The sequence below is a fragment of the Rattus norvegicus genome, chromosome 5, assembly GCF_021556685.1.
Source record: "Rattus norvegicus strain SHRSP/BbbUtx chromosome 5, alternate assembly SHRSP_T2T, whole genome shotgun sequence".
Classification (NCBI taxonomy): Eukaryota; Metazoa; Chordata; class Mammalia; order Rodentia; family Muridae; genus Rattus; species Rattus norvegicus.
The window spans coordinates 152,758,898-152,775,261 of NC_141538.1; the positions used below are offsets into that span (position 1 = coordinate 152,758,898).

At 54.7% G+C, this 16,364-nt stretch overlaps 1 protein-coding gene across 1 annotated transcript; it reads right to left on the reverse strand.

The window, feature by feature from the left end:
• Positions 1-1,754: 1,754 nt before the first annotated feature.
• Selenon (selenoprotein N) lies at positions 1,755-16,130 on the reverse strand. The gene is made up of 12 exons (NM_001427657.1): positions 15,891-16,130; positions 15,374-15,491; positions 11,836-11,969; positions 9,242-9,451; positions 8,952-9,076; positions 8,331-8,468; positions 6,736-6,817; positions 6,400-6,588; positions 6,011-6,116; positions 4,607-4,719; positions 4,423-4,524; positions 1,755-3,711 (listed from the first exon to the last, which is right to left on the reverse strand). Exons 1-12 carry the CDS (start codon positions 16,071-16,073, stop codon positions 3,538-3,540), a joined length of 1,674 nt encoding a protein of 557 aa, NP_001414586.1. The 5' UTR covers positions 16,074-16,130; the 3' UTR covers positions 1,755-3,537.
• Positions 16,131-16,364: the final 234 nt, after the last annotated feature.

Consider the following 16,364-nt stretch of genomic DNA (forward strand, 5'->3'; position numbering starts at 1 on the left):
GTGGCTTAGCGTCAGGAGGCCACACCCCTCTCCAGGCCACGCCCCGTTCCCGGGAAGGTCTGTGCTTTCATCCGTTGAGTTTCCTTCCGTGATTAGTTGTTGCCGTGGGAGTTGCTTCCCATGTTTAGTGTCAACAAACTTCTGGAAAGCAGTAGTCTGCCAGTGTTGCTGCTCAGCACCGAAAATAGTTGGTGCTGTCCCTACTCCCTGCTGCAGGTCTCCGAATCCTTTCCTCATTTCCGCCTTTCCTGTCTAGTCTGGACTCTCGTCCCGTTTCATGCTTCCCAGACGCAGTTCCCAGCAAAAATGGCTGCTTTCGCCTTGGAAAGGCATGCCCTCCAGTGCTTCGGAGTAGCTTTCTTCTATTTAAAAGCTCATTGTCTCACACGCGCACATACACGTACACACGTGTGCAGCATAATTCAGTCGTTGATTAGATAGGTGGATTGATGACACGCGGAGACTAAAAAGCTCTCAAGAGCGCTCTTTCTGCTGGTCTCCATGGCATCCAGTTAATGGGGACACAATTCCTTCTCTGCACATGGCTTTGCCTGACTCACCAGTTGTATTCCCTTGGTCCCAAAGCCTGTAATTCCCACCTGCCAGGGACAAATCTTTTGGGTCCGTGGGTGGACAGCCCTATGCAGTCACAATGGGCATTATGCCCAGACCTGCCCTTCTACACCCATACATGCTCTATTGTTGTCCTCTTGAAATTACAGTTCTATGTTGCTGAAGAAGGGGGACTGCCTGAGAAATGTGTCCTTAGATGACTGAGCTGTACACACATTATAGAGTGAGTACTTACACACACCTATGTAATATATTACATACCTAGGGGAATTGGTAAAGCCTATTGCTCCAGACTACAAACCCGCACCACTGTAACTGTGCTAAACCCCAGGGAAGTTGTACATTTACATCTAAACACAGATAGGGCTCAGGCCAAGTTCTAGATAGCTGGAATTTCTCAGCTCCTGTTTAGATTGTTGGGCTTCACTGTGACCAGAGCCACCACGTGTCACACCCGGCTATTTAAACGTTTCTTAGGTTTTTCTTGTACTTCATTTTGCACTGGTCCCCATAAGATAGATGAGTGGTTATAATGAAGCCCTAACCTGGAAACTGACTTTACCTCTCTGTGTAGGTGAAAACAATATGGTTTCAAGAGACTGGGTTGGCTCTGCAGCGTGGTTTGCAGAGCCTTTCTTCTGTGGAAGGCTAGGCATTGACGTGCTGTCTCAGCATGTTCCCCTGCCTTCCAACTCAACCTTCGTTTACAGGTCTTCTCCATCCTTACACCCTGCCCACTGTGTGTGTGTGTGCACTATGGTGCTGCCTACGAGGAGGTCAAAAGACAACCAGGAATCGCTTCTCTCCACCATGTGGAATTCAGGGACTGAACTCAGGTTATCTGGATAGCGAACACCTTTACCCAGTGAGCCATCCCACCACCCCTACAGGTACACTGCCTCCCATAATTACCTAATACCTGTCATACGCTCAGCTTCTAGCGAGTTCAACATCAGGACCATTCTCAACACAAACTCCCAGATTCTCCAGTATCATTTCTCACTCCATTTACTACAGACTTACCTTTGGCAAGTCTCTCAAGCTCTCTGCTGACAGACAAGGCTCCAAAAACATTCCAGGTCAAACGTGCCCATCCTTGTCCATCCCCCGATAGGGGCAGCCATCAGACTGTGGAAGGACTAAACCGAACATCCTGCTCAAAGGAAAAGCACCAAGCTACCTCAGGCTCTCCAATTTTATTACAGGGCATGCTGAGGGATGGAGGAAGAAAGGCAGAGGGGTGGCAAGGTGGCAGCTGGGGATGTGCAGCGTTATCTGATGAAGACTCAAAGCCCCAGCAATCAATGCTCTCCACAGGACTGCTCAGAGAACCTGGCAGTGCTGTCACCCGCTCAGTTTAGTCAGATCAGAAGACATGATGATTTGAAAGGATTCCCTTCCCACTACAGGGGTAAATGAGCCAGGGCACCCCCAAACCCGAGACATCACCTTTAGAGTCATGCAGGTTTGGATCACAACTCTCGTCCTCTGAGTGACCCTGGGAGTCACTTCTCTAAGACTCCAATGTCATCCTCTGAAAGTGGGGCCAATTTTCCAGTTCATGGTTTGTTATGAGAAAATGTATGTGATCTTCACAGGGCATCCCAGAGACAAGGCTCTTGGGAGCCAGAGAGTGTGAGGAGGGCTCTATGTGGCAACCCCAGGGCCAGGCGGGGGAGTAGGACTCAGGGAAAGTCTACCTGCCTTCCTCCTCTGCATGGTTGAAGCCTGAGCCCCGGGTGAGGCCAGGGAAAGAAATGGCACACAGGGACCGGGCTGATGTCAGGTTTCCATGCGGCTGAGTTCAAGGCAAATCTTGGGAGTGTGGAGCCCAGGACAGAGCTGAGGAATACTGAGCCTTGACTGTTTGTAAAAAGGTGGAAGAGAAGGGAGATGGGCTTGTTTTTCCCCACATGTGCAACTGCGAGGACATCAGGCTGGATCCTTTTGGGATTTCAGACCCAGCCATCATGCGGCTGCTGCTGGGGGAAAACACCACCCCCTTCCTTCTCCTCAGCGTTCAGATTTTTAAAAAATATCTAGAAACTGTGAGAAAGTTCTTACAAAAACACTTTTCTGTATGCATAAAAAAGACTGGCCGTGGTCAGCAATTCAAGATGTCCACCACATCCCCAGAAGTAGCCAGTGGAAACTGGTGGCCATCCAGTGATGAGTGAGTTGACCAACAGTACCCTGGGGGCCTAGACAGTGCTGGCTATAAGGAAGGCTGCGTTCTTTGGCTGGGATACACCTCTATGGAATAGGGGTCAGGTGGCAGGAACCTACTGCAACCCTACTTCACAGTGAACTTCTCCAACTCCCCGAACAGGGCTGGGCTCGGTCATCAGGTCAATGGGTGAGGGGTAACAGTGTGACAATATGGTCTCCACTTCTGTAGAAGGGCTCTGTGCACAGGCTCCAGACAGCTGTCTCCAGCTGACAGTGACCCCAGCTGGGGGCACTGTGCACGGAACGCTGCATAGGGGATGGCCAGCATAGAAGGTTCCAAGCCGGCATAGGGCTGACAGCCTGGTCCCTGGGCCAAGCTCTTTGATTCCTTTGGCTGGAAAGGGGAGCCTAGAAAGAAGGGACCGTCCATCTTTCCAGCCCACTCCTTATTCACAACAAAGTCCTAAACTATATCACTGTGTGGAAGGTCCGGGGAGATCTCCCCAGACTCCTTTTCGGGGGACTCGAAGAAGCTCTTGGAACCAGATGAGCTGCTAGTGGTAGCAGGCTTAAGCTCAGTCACATGACCAGGCGGGCAGGTCCCCTCATCTAGCCACCATCATTCAGGCTACATGAAAGTAGCCTCAGTTGACCTTGGACCTCTCTAGGCAACCTGGGGATGAGATGGGGACCCTTTCCGGTCTGAAATGGACTCCAGACACTGTGGCTCCAGGGCACGTGGATTCTGTCTGCCATGTCTTTCACCAGATCCAGGTCTCTGGGGCTCGAGGCACACTAGGGCTGGAGGAGGGGCAGGCCACGCCGGAGCCCTTCTCTCAGGAACTGCATGTAGGTCGCTGTGGACGGGTCCTCAAAGGTCGACGAGAAGCTGAAGACATTAGTATTCTCCATGTCTTCAGGCTTCATGGAGGTGATGTCCAGGAAGTAGTTGGCGTTGATGTGGTGGACCTAGAGGAAGGACTGGGTGAAGGGAACTGGGGAGGCCCCAGGCCATCTTAGCCTCCCCCAGCTTCGCTGTGGGCTGAGAACAGACAGGACATCACACTGAGGACGTACTGGCTAGAGATGCCCAGGCCAGGCCGTTCCCCTTTTCATCAACCCCCAGGGTAGGAACCAGTAACCCAGGCCCTTCCTCCCCAGCTCCCCAGTAGTTCCAAGGATTGTTCTCACCTGAGCCTGGAGCAGCAGAAGCTTCAAGTACCCTGTCCTTTCCTCTCCCATCCAGCCCCAGCTCCCGCTCCTGGCTACCACACACTAAAGGCTGGCCAGCCCACTCCCCTCCTGTAGCCCTGCCCTCCCACTCTGGCAAAACTGAGACGGAAGGTGGGGCAGCTGTTCAGAGTGGGAGCCTTACTCTACCAGTCTGAGAATGGGTACCTTTTCTAAAGCTTCCTGCGACCTGATGCCAGGCCCCCTAAGCAGCCCACAGAGAGAAGGGGAACCTCTCTACCCTCTTTCCCTGGCTAGAATGGCCCAGGGAACCTTCCCTTGGCCATGTTTTCTCCACTGAACTGACAAGGCTGCTGGGAACATTTTGGCTCCGTTGCTGTACTAAGAGCTTTGCTGAAAGTCCCGAAAGCATCCCTGAAGGGTGTTCAGGATCTCGATGCCCGTGGTGGAAACCACCCCCTGTGTCCCTGCCTGTCGCTGGGGACCTACCACTGTGCCGTTGGGCAGGCAGATCAGCATCTCCACAGGAAAGCTGTACTTCTCCAAGTGCAGGCCTGCCAGCTGCCTGTGGAGGGGGCTCCCCTGCTGGGTCTGTGGAGACAACGATGACAACGATACTTCCTGCTATCTGGACCAGGGCTGCCTTGGGGGCTCCCCACGATCCCTTGCTCACCTGCAGGTCCTCCAGCTCCTTCACCAGGGACCAGGTACTGATGAAGCTCTCGTTGAGGAGAGTGAGTATGGGCGGGCTTTCCAGGACAGTCTCCCGGAGAGTCCGCCCGGAACCTGTTGAGGGCAAGGTCAAGGGTGAGCAGCCCCGACTTTACAGCAGCGACCTCAGTTCAGGTAAATTCTGTGAGGTTTTGGAATCTCTCCACACCCGGGTGAAGTTACAGGTCGAAAGAGATGGAAGCCAGGAGCGTGGCGCACATCTATATCCTAGCACTCAGGAGGCCGAGGCAGGAGGATTACCATAAATTCAGGGCCAGCCTGGGCCACATGATGAGTGAGTTATAGACTGAGAGCCTGTCTCAAGAAATGAAAAGCCAAGAACAGACTCTCAAGGAGTAGACCCGAATGAGGGAGGTGCTGGGGTCAGCATGACATCATGCTGATCTGTGGCTGGGGGTGGCTCAGAGCCAGCTCACAGTGACAGAGAGTGATTCTCTCTCTCTCTCTCTCTCTCTCTCTCTCTCTCTCTCTCTCTTCCATATTATTTTTTTTTATGTGCATTGGTGTTTTGCCTGCATATATGGCTGTGTGAGGCCATAAAATCCTCTGGAACTGGGAATTACAGACAGTTGTGAGCCGCCATGTGGTTGCTGGGATTTGAACTCAGGACCTCTGGAAGAGCAGCCAGTGCTCTTAACCGCTGAGCCATCCCTCCAGCACCAGTGACAGATTCTTGATCCCACTTAGTTCTCTGTCTCTATGGCCTTTTACACAGACACGTTCCACTCAAACCCTCTTCCTCCTGTCACGTGACACACCCCAACATCTCAGTTTAAACATCACTTTCTCCGAGAAGACTCCTGGCTCGCCCAGCTTCACTTCGGTTAACCCACGTTGCCTTGTACACCACTCCCTGCCATCGGGTTAATCTGCTCTGCATCTGTGTCTACACCACGCTGGGATAACACATAGCTACAGCGGGCACCCGCAAGGTTGGCTGGGTGACAAGACGAGGACAGGGGCATTGCTTTGAACTCACTGTCGGACACCCAGAGAACTTTCCAGAAGGTCTCTGGCGAACATTCTGGATAAGGAACCTACACCTGGCTTCTGGCACTGTTTCCTCTCTCACGTGTAGAATTTACTTTACAGAGTACAAGATATGTTGACACCCAATGCCATGACTAGGAGTCAGTATGCTCTACCCATTTCACTGTTGAGAAAACTGAGGCTCAGGTCGAGAATGTTGCTTAGTCAAGGTCAGTAGATTAAAATGGTCAAGCATGAGCATGTCTGCCAGGCCTTTCACCTACATTTTGGCATTGTCTTCTAGAGTCGCATGTGACCTATCCACAGGGTATGAAATTCCACACTTCCCCTTAGAGCTGATCAAAGGTTCCCTCACCTCAGCAGGACTGGTCGTCCAGGGCCCCCCACAGCAAGATGGAATGGACGAGTTTGTTCTCGGCCTTGGCTCTGTCAAAGGCCTCCGTGAACGGCAGGTAGTTGACCTGTGGTCAAACCAAGATAGACTCTACTGAGTGGCTGGGGTCCTGTTTGTGGCTGTGCCAGTGAAGTATGCATTTGTCTGTGTGTGCGTGCGTGCCTGTGTTGTATGTGTGTGTGTGCGCATGCGTGTGAAGGGCAATGTCTGAGCCACGTGATCTTTCTCCAAGTTCAGAGCAGCAGAGGGGAGTCCCAGGCTCCAACGTTCCAGCACAGTGCCATGACTAGACCAGAGCTCCCGGCTCTGGCCTCATGGAGTCCTATTCCAGCCTTCCCTCCCAGCCTCACCTTCTTGAAGGGGTACATGGCCACCTCTAGGCGCCGAGCAGCTTCTTCCCAGCTCAGCTCCTGATGCCACTTGATCTCCTCAAACACAAACTGGAGGGGTTCTCCCGAGGGCAGGCGGCTGTCAATCATGTTGCCGTCCTCGTCCAAGATCACAGAGGGCACCGAGGGGCCCACAGCCTCCAGCTCCATCTGGGCCGGAAGTCAGTGGTGAGGGGTCTCTCAGAGAGGGGCCCTGAGAAACCTTCAGGGATGGTCTACTCTGCAGAAGTGGGAAGACGGGGCTCAGGGTAAGGCCTTTCAGCTAAACATATCTGGAGAGGGGCACTGGGTGTTCACCTGGGGGATGTAGCCAATGTCCACCTCCATGTTGCTGGTCTCACTGGCCCCGTACAGCCACTCCATGTCCACATTCAGAGACCTGAGGGCGGCCAGGGTAAAACAATGTCACCATTAAAGCCCAGGTGGCCTCTAGAGCAAGCAGCTGAAGACACAGGGACTGTAGGTGTCATTGGGATTTTGACAGCACTGCCTGGGCCAGGCCTGGATAGAGTGCACGGGGCTCTCATAGCACAACCCATATATACTCCTCATGACCCTGTGCAGCAGGGAGGGGGCCAGTGCCTCGCTGCAGGACGCAGGATGAGGCAGCAGTAAAGCCAGGTTGGTGCTGAGGTGCAAAGGACAGAAGTCTGGCTTGGTCAGTGCAATCTGAAGGTTTGCCACATGGGGGAGCCCCAGGACCACCGAGCAATGTCTGCACAGTGACTCCATACCCTCAGAGGTGTCTCGGAGCCTGATTCCTAGACACAGTCCTTGAAGCAGTAGCTCCTAGCTAATCCTCTACCTTCTGCGTTATTTTGGTCCTTGAATCAGGTACACCGAGGCTAGCTTCTGGGTTCAAGTCATGAAGGTATACCACCATATCTCTCTGCCCTGCCTCTCTAGAGAGGGAGAGAAACCCCTGAGAGAGTAGGTTCAGACTCTCCCAACCATTGTTACCCCTGATCCATGGGTAAAACAGTCTTCTACCAGGATGGTGAAGAAACTGAGGCCCAGAGAGGTCCAGGGCCTTGTTCACAGTCACCCAGCCCACTGCTACCAAGAGCAAGTTTTGAACTGGGGCCTCTTGCACAAGCTCCCTGCCACCCATGGGCCTGCTTAAAGTCTACTTGCTGTCAGGAAAGACTCTTTTTTTTTTTTTTTTTTTGGTTCTTTTTTTCGGAGCTGGGGACCGAACCCAGGGCCTTGTGCTTCCTAGGTAAGCGCTCTACCACTGAGCTAAATCCCCAGCCCCCAGGAAAGACTCTTGAAGCCAACCTCCACTTCACCCCTTGGTCCCCTGACCTGCCGATGCGACTGACCCAGAACAGGCAAATAACTAGTCTAACAGTTGTCCCAGGAGGCCCACCAAGGCCCTGGGATGACTGCCTTCCCTCACCCAAGGGCTTTGACTAGATGTCACCTCCTCTGGGAAGCCCCACTGGACTCTCATGGGCTCTGCCCAGCTGCTGAACTTCCCCTTGGTGGCACAAGTAGGCTAGGTTCCACGTCTGTCTAGGCTATTTAGGAGGACAAGAGAAACGGAGTCTAGGGAGGACCTGCTGGCAGCTGTGGGACAATAGCAAAGACCCCAGTTGGCCTGCTTGGCCCTAGGACCTTGGTTCTGCAAACCGTGTTGGGCTCCCATAGATGCGGAGAGGGTGCGGAGTGCCTGGAGATGTTTGTGAGAAGATGGTAGGACCACTCAGATGTCTCCTGCTGCCTCTGCTAGGTGGGCAACAAGTCCCTCCCAAGTGGTGGAGCTGGAAGGGGGGAAAGAGCAGAGACTGAGGGGCCTATGTGCCTCTTGATTTCTGAGCTCAGGGAACTGAATAGCAGCAGCAGCAGAACACGGTAGAAGGTGCCCAGGCTATGCCAGGGCTAGCCCCTACCTGTGGTTGGGCACGAACAGTCGGAAGTCACGGATGTGTGTAGCATCTTTGGATAAGATGATATGGCCGGTGAACTGGCCAGGTGAGAACCAGAAGGGGAAGTCAGGAGGCTCGCTGAGCTGGAACTCGGCATGGATCCTGTTGGGAATGGAGTTTGCTAAGCCTAGATCCCTTCCCCAATCTCTCCCTGAGCCCAGGGAGTCTTGGCCAGATTCCTGTGCAGTCAAGGACGAAGAGAAAGCAAGAGATCCTGCAAGTGTCACTCCTCTAGAAGGCTCTGTGCCACCTTCTTTGGAACAGGCCCTCTCCACCATCCTTCTCCATACTGTGTGTATAGATCCCATATCCTGGCCCTGTGTGTGGATGACACCACCCTGGCCACCAGCTAGTTCCAGTTCAGACACCGCTCTCGAAATCATGTGGCCACCCTGGCCACCAGCTAGTTCCAGTTCAGACACCGCTCTCCAAATCGTGTGCCCTCTGAAGGAAGTTATTACTCCCCAGACCCACTGAGGAGGAAACCGAGGCTCGGAGAGCACAAGCCCAACAGGGAGGGAGGTGGTAAAGTTAGGGGTCTCTGGCTTGGCCTTCTCCTACACTTCCAAGCATCGCGACACTCACCGGAACATCACGGTATAGTAGGAATCGCTGACGGCAGTCAGGCAGGCCACAGTGCCCTGAGGGGCAAAGCGGGTCTTCACGAAGGGGCGAGGGTGGAACATGCCGAGCAGGCGGTGGATGATGACCTAGGGGCGGCAGTAAGGTCGCAGCTGGTCTGCCGGCCCCTGGGCCTGGATCCATAAGCTGAGGGCCAGCTCTGGACCCAAAGGCCCGAGAGACGGAGACTGAGAGAGAGGGGTGCCTGGAACTTGGGTTCAGATGGATCCTGCATCTCAGGGCGCTGTCCTTACCTCCTTGCCCTTGGGCGGCGGTGGGTAGAATCGGTTGTTGGACAAATAGCCCGTGAAGACGCTCAGCTCCCCAGGGATGATCCACCAAGGCTGGCCCAGCTCCTGACCTGGAGGGGGCAGGAAGGGCCGGAAGTGGCGGGCGGCGAACACTGCATTTGGCGAGGCTGCTGTCGTCCAGTTGCGGAGGCCTGACAGAGCGAGGCGGGAGACCTGGGATGGGGAAGCCAAGGCTCTAGCATGCCCTGTCTATGTCCCTCAAGGCCAGCTAGACCATAGGCTGGGACAGGAGAGGGAGCACAGGGAAGGTCATGCCTCAGAGATAGCCACAAGCTTAGCATAGTCCTGCTAGGGAGAGGCCCACCTCACACACAACCTGCCCTGGCTTCAGTGGCTTTCCGGACCTGGGCTAGGCCAGGACAGCATACTCAGGCCTAGAACAGGGTGGTGGAGCAGGTCCCACCCCCAGCCTGTGCATAAGCCTCCAACCAGTCCCAGGTGCCAGGCCCTGCCCCAGGCTGCTGGCTCCCTCAGGCAGTCCCGTCTTTCATTCTCTAACCCCCAGGTCTCCCCCAAAGCACAGCAGACCAGAGTCTGGGTTTGCTGTGGAGTCTGATGAGGGAGGAGAGTGTAAAAATGGAGAAAACTCCAGAGTTAAGAACAGAAGCCCAGGGTCGTGGAAGAAAGATCACCCTCAGAGAAGGCCCTGCCTCAAGTCACTTGTCCCATCATGCTTAGCCTGTCCTGCAAGACCTTCCCTCAGAGCGTGGGGGCAGAACTGATTAGCCCTGCAGCTAGCCTTGCTGCACAGGCCTTGGAGCTCAGAGGCAGGGCCCTGGGGGTGGTGGCCCCATTACATCTGTAACTTCCATCTATAGCTCCTCTGTGGTCTTCCGGATCAGAAGCACCCGTCTGCATACGCTGTCTGCAGGGGCAGTGCCCCTTGAAGCATCGTCACCAGGAGAGGGGTGTGTCATCCCCTTAGGGATGGGGACCACTGGGAAACTGCCAATCCTGGCTGGACAGCAGACCCCTCCCTTCCTCTCCACTTTCGCTGTGCCAAAAGAGCCAGGCTTGGAGAGAGGCAGGAGAAGGAGGAACGGTCCAGGGAGCTCCCATCCAGAGGAATCTAACAGACAGCTTCTCAAAGGAGGGCCGGGCTGAGCAGCCTGCCTGCTGGTCCTGCTCACAGACTGGCCAACCCTGCTGGGCACTGCTGGAGGAGGGGTTCAGGGTTCCCGAAACCACCCTACCTCCCAGAGTGAAAAGGTTCCTCTGGTTTCTATTTCACTGCCTTTCCTACCATTCTGGGGAGCCCTCTGCCAGGCAGGGACATCACCTTCAATCCCTCCTCTATTCTAGGTCTCCCCAAGAAGGTCAAAGCTGTGTTACCACTTACAGAAGTCCCCCTGACGCGCTGGACACCTCAATGCTTTGTGTCCCAAGCAGTGTTAGGATCTCTCTTCTCACAGCCCCTACTTGGGCAAACAGCACACCAAGCACTGGTGCCAGCCAGGGGTTTGAGTCACCTCCTCTCTGCTTCATATTTCAGCAGCAGCCACGCACATCCCCTTTCTTTCCCTTTATCTTCCAGTCTGTTCCCTCCCTCCATCCCCCTGCCTCTACCCACTCCAGGAACTGGTCTGCTTGTGCATGCATGCACGCACACACACACACACACACACACACACACACACACACACACACACACGCCTCCATCCCCAGCCTGGAGAACACAAATCTAACTTCACAGTCAACCCACTGAGGCACTTTGCTTCTGGAAACCAAAGGCTAGAAGGCAGGCAAAGAGGCCCTCAGCCATCTAGCCTCCTCTCTCAGCCCCATTGGCCAGCGTGCCACTCAGAGGCCTCGGGCCAGCCACACCTTCCCTCTGGCCTGCCTACCTGCCTGCCACCTTTCGCTGCAGGCTCTTGCTTAAGCAGAAGTGGGGCTTTGCCAAGCAGGTACGGGCTGGGCAATGGTTGCTCGTGCCAGAGGATACTGGGGAAGAAGGTAGGAAGCAAACCCAGTAAATAGGAAGAAAACCCGGAGGATGTGGTAGGAGAGGTGATAGCCAGTGGGGGTGGGGCATGACCCTGCAATGGGCTCTCTGTGTCCTCAGGGCCTTGAGCTGGGAAGAAACTGGCAACACACGCACCTGCCTGCCTCCCCCCTCCTCTCTCTCAGGGGCTCGTCCTCCCCACAATCCCCTTGAAAGACTGAACATACAAGTCATGGGCATTTGACAGAGTACCTGCCAATGCCAGGAGTCTGCTACAGGTCCAGGAAATAGATGGGCAGAAAATACCCATCACCTAGGCTCCTTGTCTAGCTCTCTCCCATCCTGGGGACACTCTGTCAGCTGTCGCCCCTGCCAGGAAGCTCTCCCAACTTCCCTAGGTAGGGAAGAGGCTTCTGCACCTCCCTCATGTCCTCCCGCCAGACCGAACTGGAAAGCAAGCTCAGCTTCTTGAATGTAGTGGGCATATGAGGGACACTGACAGGCCTGAGGAGGGCACAGGTCTGTCGTCAGGAGCAAGTGTGCTTAGGTCTGGTCATGAGTGGCCCTCCTGTGCCGTTACCCATCCTTTACTCACCCCTAGGAAGCCGTCTTTGCTCTTGGTCATGGTCTCCGTGAGTAGAGGCTGGAACCGGGCTTCTATGGTAAGAGTCTCCTCGCTGGGGTCATGGGGCAGCTCCTCCTCCTCATAGCTGGCCACAGGAACTGACCCTATGGGACAGAGGTGGCTGGAGAGGCCCTGCCCTTGGACTCCAAGCCTCACCTCTCAGGATGGCTATGACAAGGGATCTAGGCTTGGGACAGAGCTGATAGCTAAGTTAACATGCACGGGATTCTACTTTCCCACAGCCCGGAAGTAGACGGTGTCATTAGCAACTGCATCTCACAAATAAGTGGAGATGACGTCACTTCCCCACTGTCACAAGGGGGACATTGTAGGCAAGCGGGGAGTGAGGACTCAAAGCCAGGCCTGTGTCTCTCTGAGTCCATGATCATTCTGATGCCCTTCTGGATCTTGGGCTACTGGGAGGGGTGCAGCCCCGGGGATCTTAGCAAAAAGAACAGCATGATGTCATGAGCAGTTTAGGGCTGGCCGACTCCTCAGCTCTCCCGTAGGGAGATTCGTAGTTCCTCATATTCTCCATGTGGATGGAGCCACCATGCAGGGTTAAGGGGAGAAAAGCCAACTTCCGGAGCAATGACGGAATGGTGGTCTACGACAGAAGGAAGCATGCCAGCCCTGCCCTACAGACTCCCAGGGATGGATGAAGGGCATCAGAATGATCAGGGACTCAGAGAGACAATTTCTGGCACCTGTTGGCACTTGTGACTAGCCAAGCTGAATGGGACACATCATAGGCACCTATCAACCAGAGCCACCACACGTACCCAGGCTGCCTGGCCACACTCAGAGCTCACCTCTGCCTACCGAGTGGAACCTTCAGGGGTTAGCCTCGGGAAACTGCCCTTTTCCTTAGCAGTCCACAGCAGCCCTGTTCAGACGATCACTTTTGGGAGTAAAGGTGTCTGCCACATAAGTCTGACTTGAGTTCGACTCCTGAAACATGTGTCCCATGACGGAAACAGGAGGGGCTCTGCCTCAATGGGGTGGAGGGAAGAGACCAACTTCCAAAAGTTGTCCTCTGACCTCCAGGTGTGTGCTGTGGCATAGGCATACACACAGCAATAATAAACATTTTAATGTGATTTTTTGTGTGTGTGACATTAGACAGGGTTTCTCTGGGTCGCCCAGGCTGTCCTGGTCCTCACCTATAGACCAGGCTGGCCTTGAACTCAGAGATCTACCAGCCTCTACCTCCTGAGTGTTGGGACCAAAAGCGTGAGCCACCACCCATCTTTGTTGTTATTTCTTTATCTGTTAGTCAATGTAATAAAACCTTGTTGTTATTTATTTGAGACAAGCTCTTAGGCTGGCCAGGAATTTGGTATGTAGATAGGGCTGGCCTTAAATCTGTGGTACATTTCCTTCTCTGGCTCCTAAAGTGTGTACCGCCCCCTCTGGCCAGTAAAGTCTTAAAACAGCAATGTGGCAACATCAGACCATGGAGAGAAGATTATGCAGGGTTAATAGCACACTGGGCCTTACATGGTGAATGGTTTTAGTGGTCATCGTTGAGAATAACTGGGCTGCTGGGCAGTGGTGGCACATTTGCTGCTGGGGAGGCAAAGGCTGTGCATCTCTGAGTTCGAGGCCAGTCTCACCTATAGAGTGAGTCCCAGGACAGCCAGGGCTGCACAGAGAAACCCTGTCCCCAAAAACAAAGCGAAATAGCCTGAAGCCGTGGTGCAGACCTATAACCATTTGGAAAACTTAAGGTGCGAGAACCCAAAATTCAAGACTAGTCTGGACTCTAGAGTGAGCGTAAGGCCACTTTGGGCAACTTAGCCTGGCTCTATTTCAAAAGTAAAAGACGGGGCTGGAGCAATGGCTCAGTGGTTAGAAGCGTTGGGGGCTCTTTTAGGTTCCATTCCCAGCTGACATGGTGGCTCACAGCGGTCTGGAACTCTAGCTCCCGGGGATCTGATGCCCCCTTCTGGCCTCTGAGGGTATTTCATGCACATGGTACACGCACGCACGCACGCACGCACGCACGCACGCACGCACGCAGACATACACATAAAATAATCCTTTAAAATTTACACGATCACCTGACCATCCTCCTGCCGTAACCACAGAACCCTGGGCCAGCAAGTGGCTATCTTCCACACCCCTCCCTGAAACCTGGCAAGCCCACAATGGCCTTATGGTGCCCCGAGATCTGAGAGTACTGGCTTTCTCCTTCCCCCGCCTCTCGCCCACTGCAGGCTTCCATTGGCAACTGGTGCCCAACTAAGAGCATAAGTTTGAGAAATAGAAATCGAACTGTGGACATCGAAGCAGGAGGCTAACAAGTTAGACGCCTGCCTGGGTTGTACGGCTTAGTAAAACCCTGTCTCGAAGGCTTGAGCATGTAGCCCAGTGGGAAGACGTCTGAGCAGCACAAGCAAAGCTCTGTGTTCAGTCTCCATAAGTTGGGGGGAGGGGGAGATGGCAACACAGTAGCTGGCAAGATGGCTCACTAGATAAAGCACCTGCCTTCAGAGCATGAGATGGGATCCCCAGAAGTCACGTAAAAAGCCAGGCAGGGTCATGTGTAATCCAGCATAAGACGGGAGCAAGAGGACCCCTGGCCGCTTGCTGGCCACCAGCCTGGCCTCTGTGGAAGGGTTCCAGGCTAAGGAGAGACTCTGCCTCAAACAAAAGGCGGAAGGCACAGGGCACTGACCCTCAGGCTATCCTCTGACTGTCATGGGCACGCAGTACAGGAGCACAGAACTCACAAGTGCACTGACACGCAGCCTGGACGGGAGGGACAAGCACTTTATAATACATTCGTTAGAGACTCGGATTATCTTCCCCTTTGTTAAGGAAATCGGCAATCAGACCTGAGCAGCTAGGAATTCTACAACCTAACCTTTGAGCCGCGCGGCTCCTGTTCCTGACTGACCGCATGCCAGCCATTGCACTGCAGCCTCTGAATCCTTAACCCTGAGAGCCAGGCAGGGCCCTGCATTCAGGTGGTCAAGTCTAACCCGGCTCTCTCTGTCTTCTAGCCTGTGTCTTCATCGCTTGAAATGCAGCTGGGGGGTTGGGGATTTGGCTCAGTGGTAGAGCGCTTACCTAGGAAGCGCAAGGTCCTGGGTTCGGTCCCCAGCCCCGGGAAAAAAAAAAAAAAAAAAAAAAGAAAGCGCTTACCTAGGAAGCGCAAGGCCCTGGGTTCGGTCCCCAGCTCCGAAAAAAAGAACCAAAAAAAAAAAAAAAACAAAAAAAAACAAAAAAAAAAAAACAAAAAAACGAAATGCAGCTGGTGGGACAGTGTCCACCGCCCCAGGCCTGTGACAGGTGTAAAGGCTGACCTTCTCCAACTGCTTCATGGTGATGATGTGGCCCGGGAGGTGGCGGGAAGAATGCTACTGTCGCCATTCACAAACATGATTGAAATGGGCTCGGGTGCCAAGACAACTCATGTACCCACCAGCCAGAAAGTGGTGAGGGGGTGGGGTAGGGGCCGATTCCTTTTAGGCTTCCCCTGAGTGTCCAGCCCCTCTGGTACCTGTCAGTTTCTCCGCGATGGGTTTGAATTCCTCCGGACTGATGTACGAATCCTGGTCAGTGTCCAGCGAGGAAAAGAGAAAGAGGCCATCTGTCCCCAGGACCTTCAGTGCCGATTCCTGTTGGGGAGGAAGGGGCTGAGCTGAGCATCACCTCGGGGCCCTAAACTCTCCATCCCAGCCCCTGAGCAGGCAGCTGCTTCCTGCAGCAGCTCCTGCTGTCCTCTCCCAGAGTTCCCTCCACACTTGCCAGCCCGTTTGCTCAAATGTCACCTCCCAGCGGTCCCAGAGTTCCTAGTCCCCTTTCCAGTCGCGGCTGGTCCAAGCTTCACTCCACGCCTTCATCCATTGTCTACTCCGAGTTCCCTCCCTCCCCTCCCAAAAGCTGGATCTTACTTTTTACCCTGTCCTGGCCACTGTCCCCTCCGACCTCCCCGGTTCCCCCCTTCCCGGGTGCGAGGTAGAGCTTTGCTCTGCGCCTCTTTCTGCAGCCACTGTCCCCTTCCTGTCCCCTCCGACCTGCCGCGCGGCCGCCTGGGCGTCGGCGAGGAGCGCGCAGGCCCGGGCAGCGGCGACGGCGGCGATAGCGGCCAGCAGGGCTCCGAGCAGCGCCAAGGCTCGGGCTCGGCGGCGGGGAGGCGCGGGCTGCGCGCCGGGGTCCGGGCTGTGCGGGCGGCGCTCGTCCGGGAGGGCCCGGGCCATGGCGGCGGCTCCCGGGCTCCCGGCGGCTGCGGGAACGGGGATCGCGCGGCGCGGGGCGGAGCCCGGAGGGAGGGCGTCAGCAAGGCGGACTGCCGGCCCATCGCTGCCAGGGGGAAGAGAGAGGCCCCGAGGGCATGGCGCCTGCTCAGCGGGTCCACAGGCCCTCTACCTCACCTCTTCCAAAATAAAAATAATAAAATAATTAATTAATTAATTAATTAATTAATTAATTATAGACATTCTTTTACTCTGTAGCTCAGGCTAGCCTGGAACTCGCTGTGTTGTCGAAGC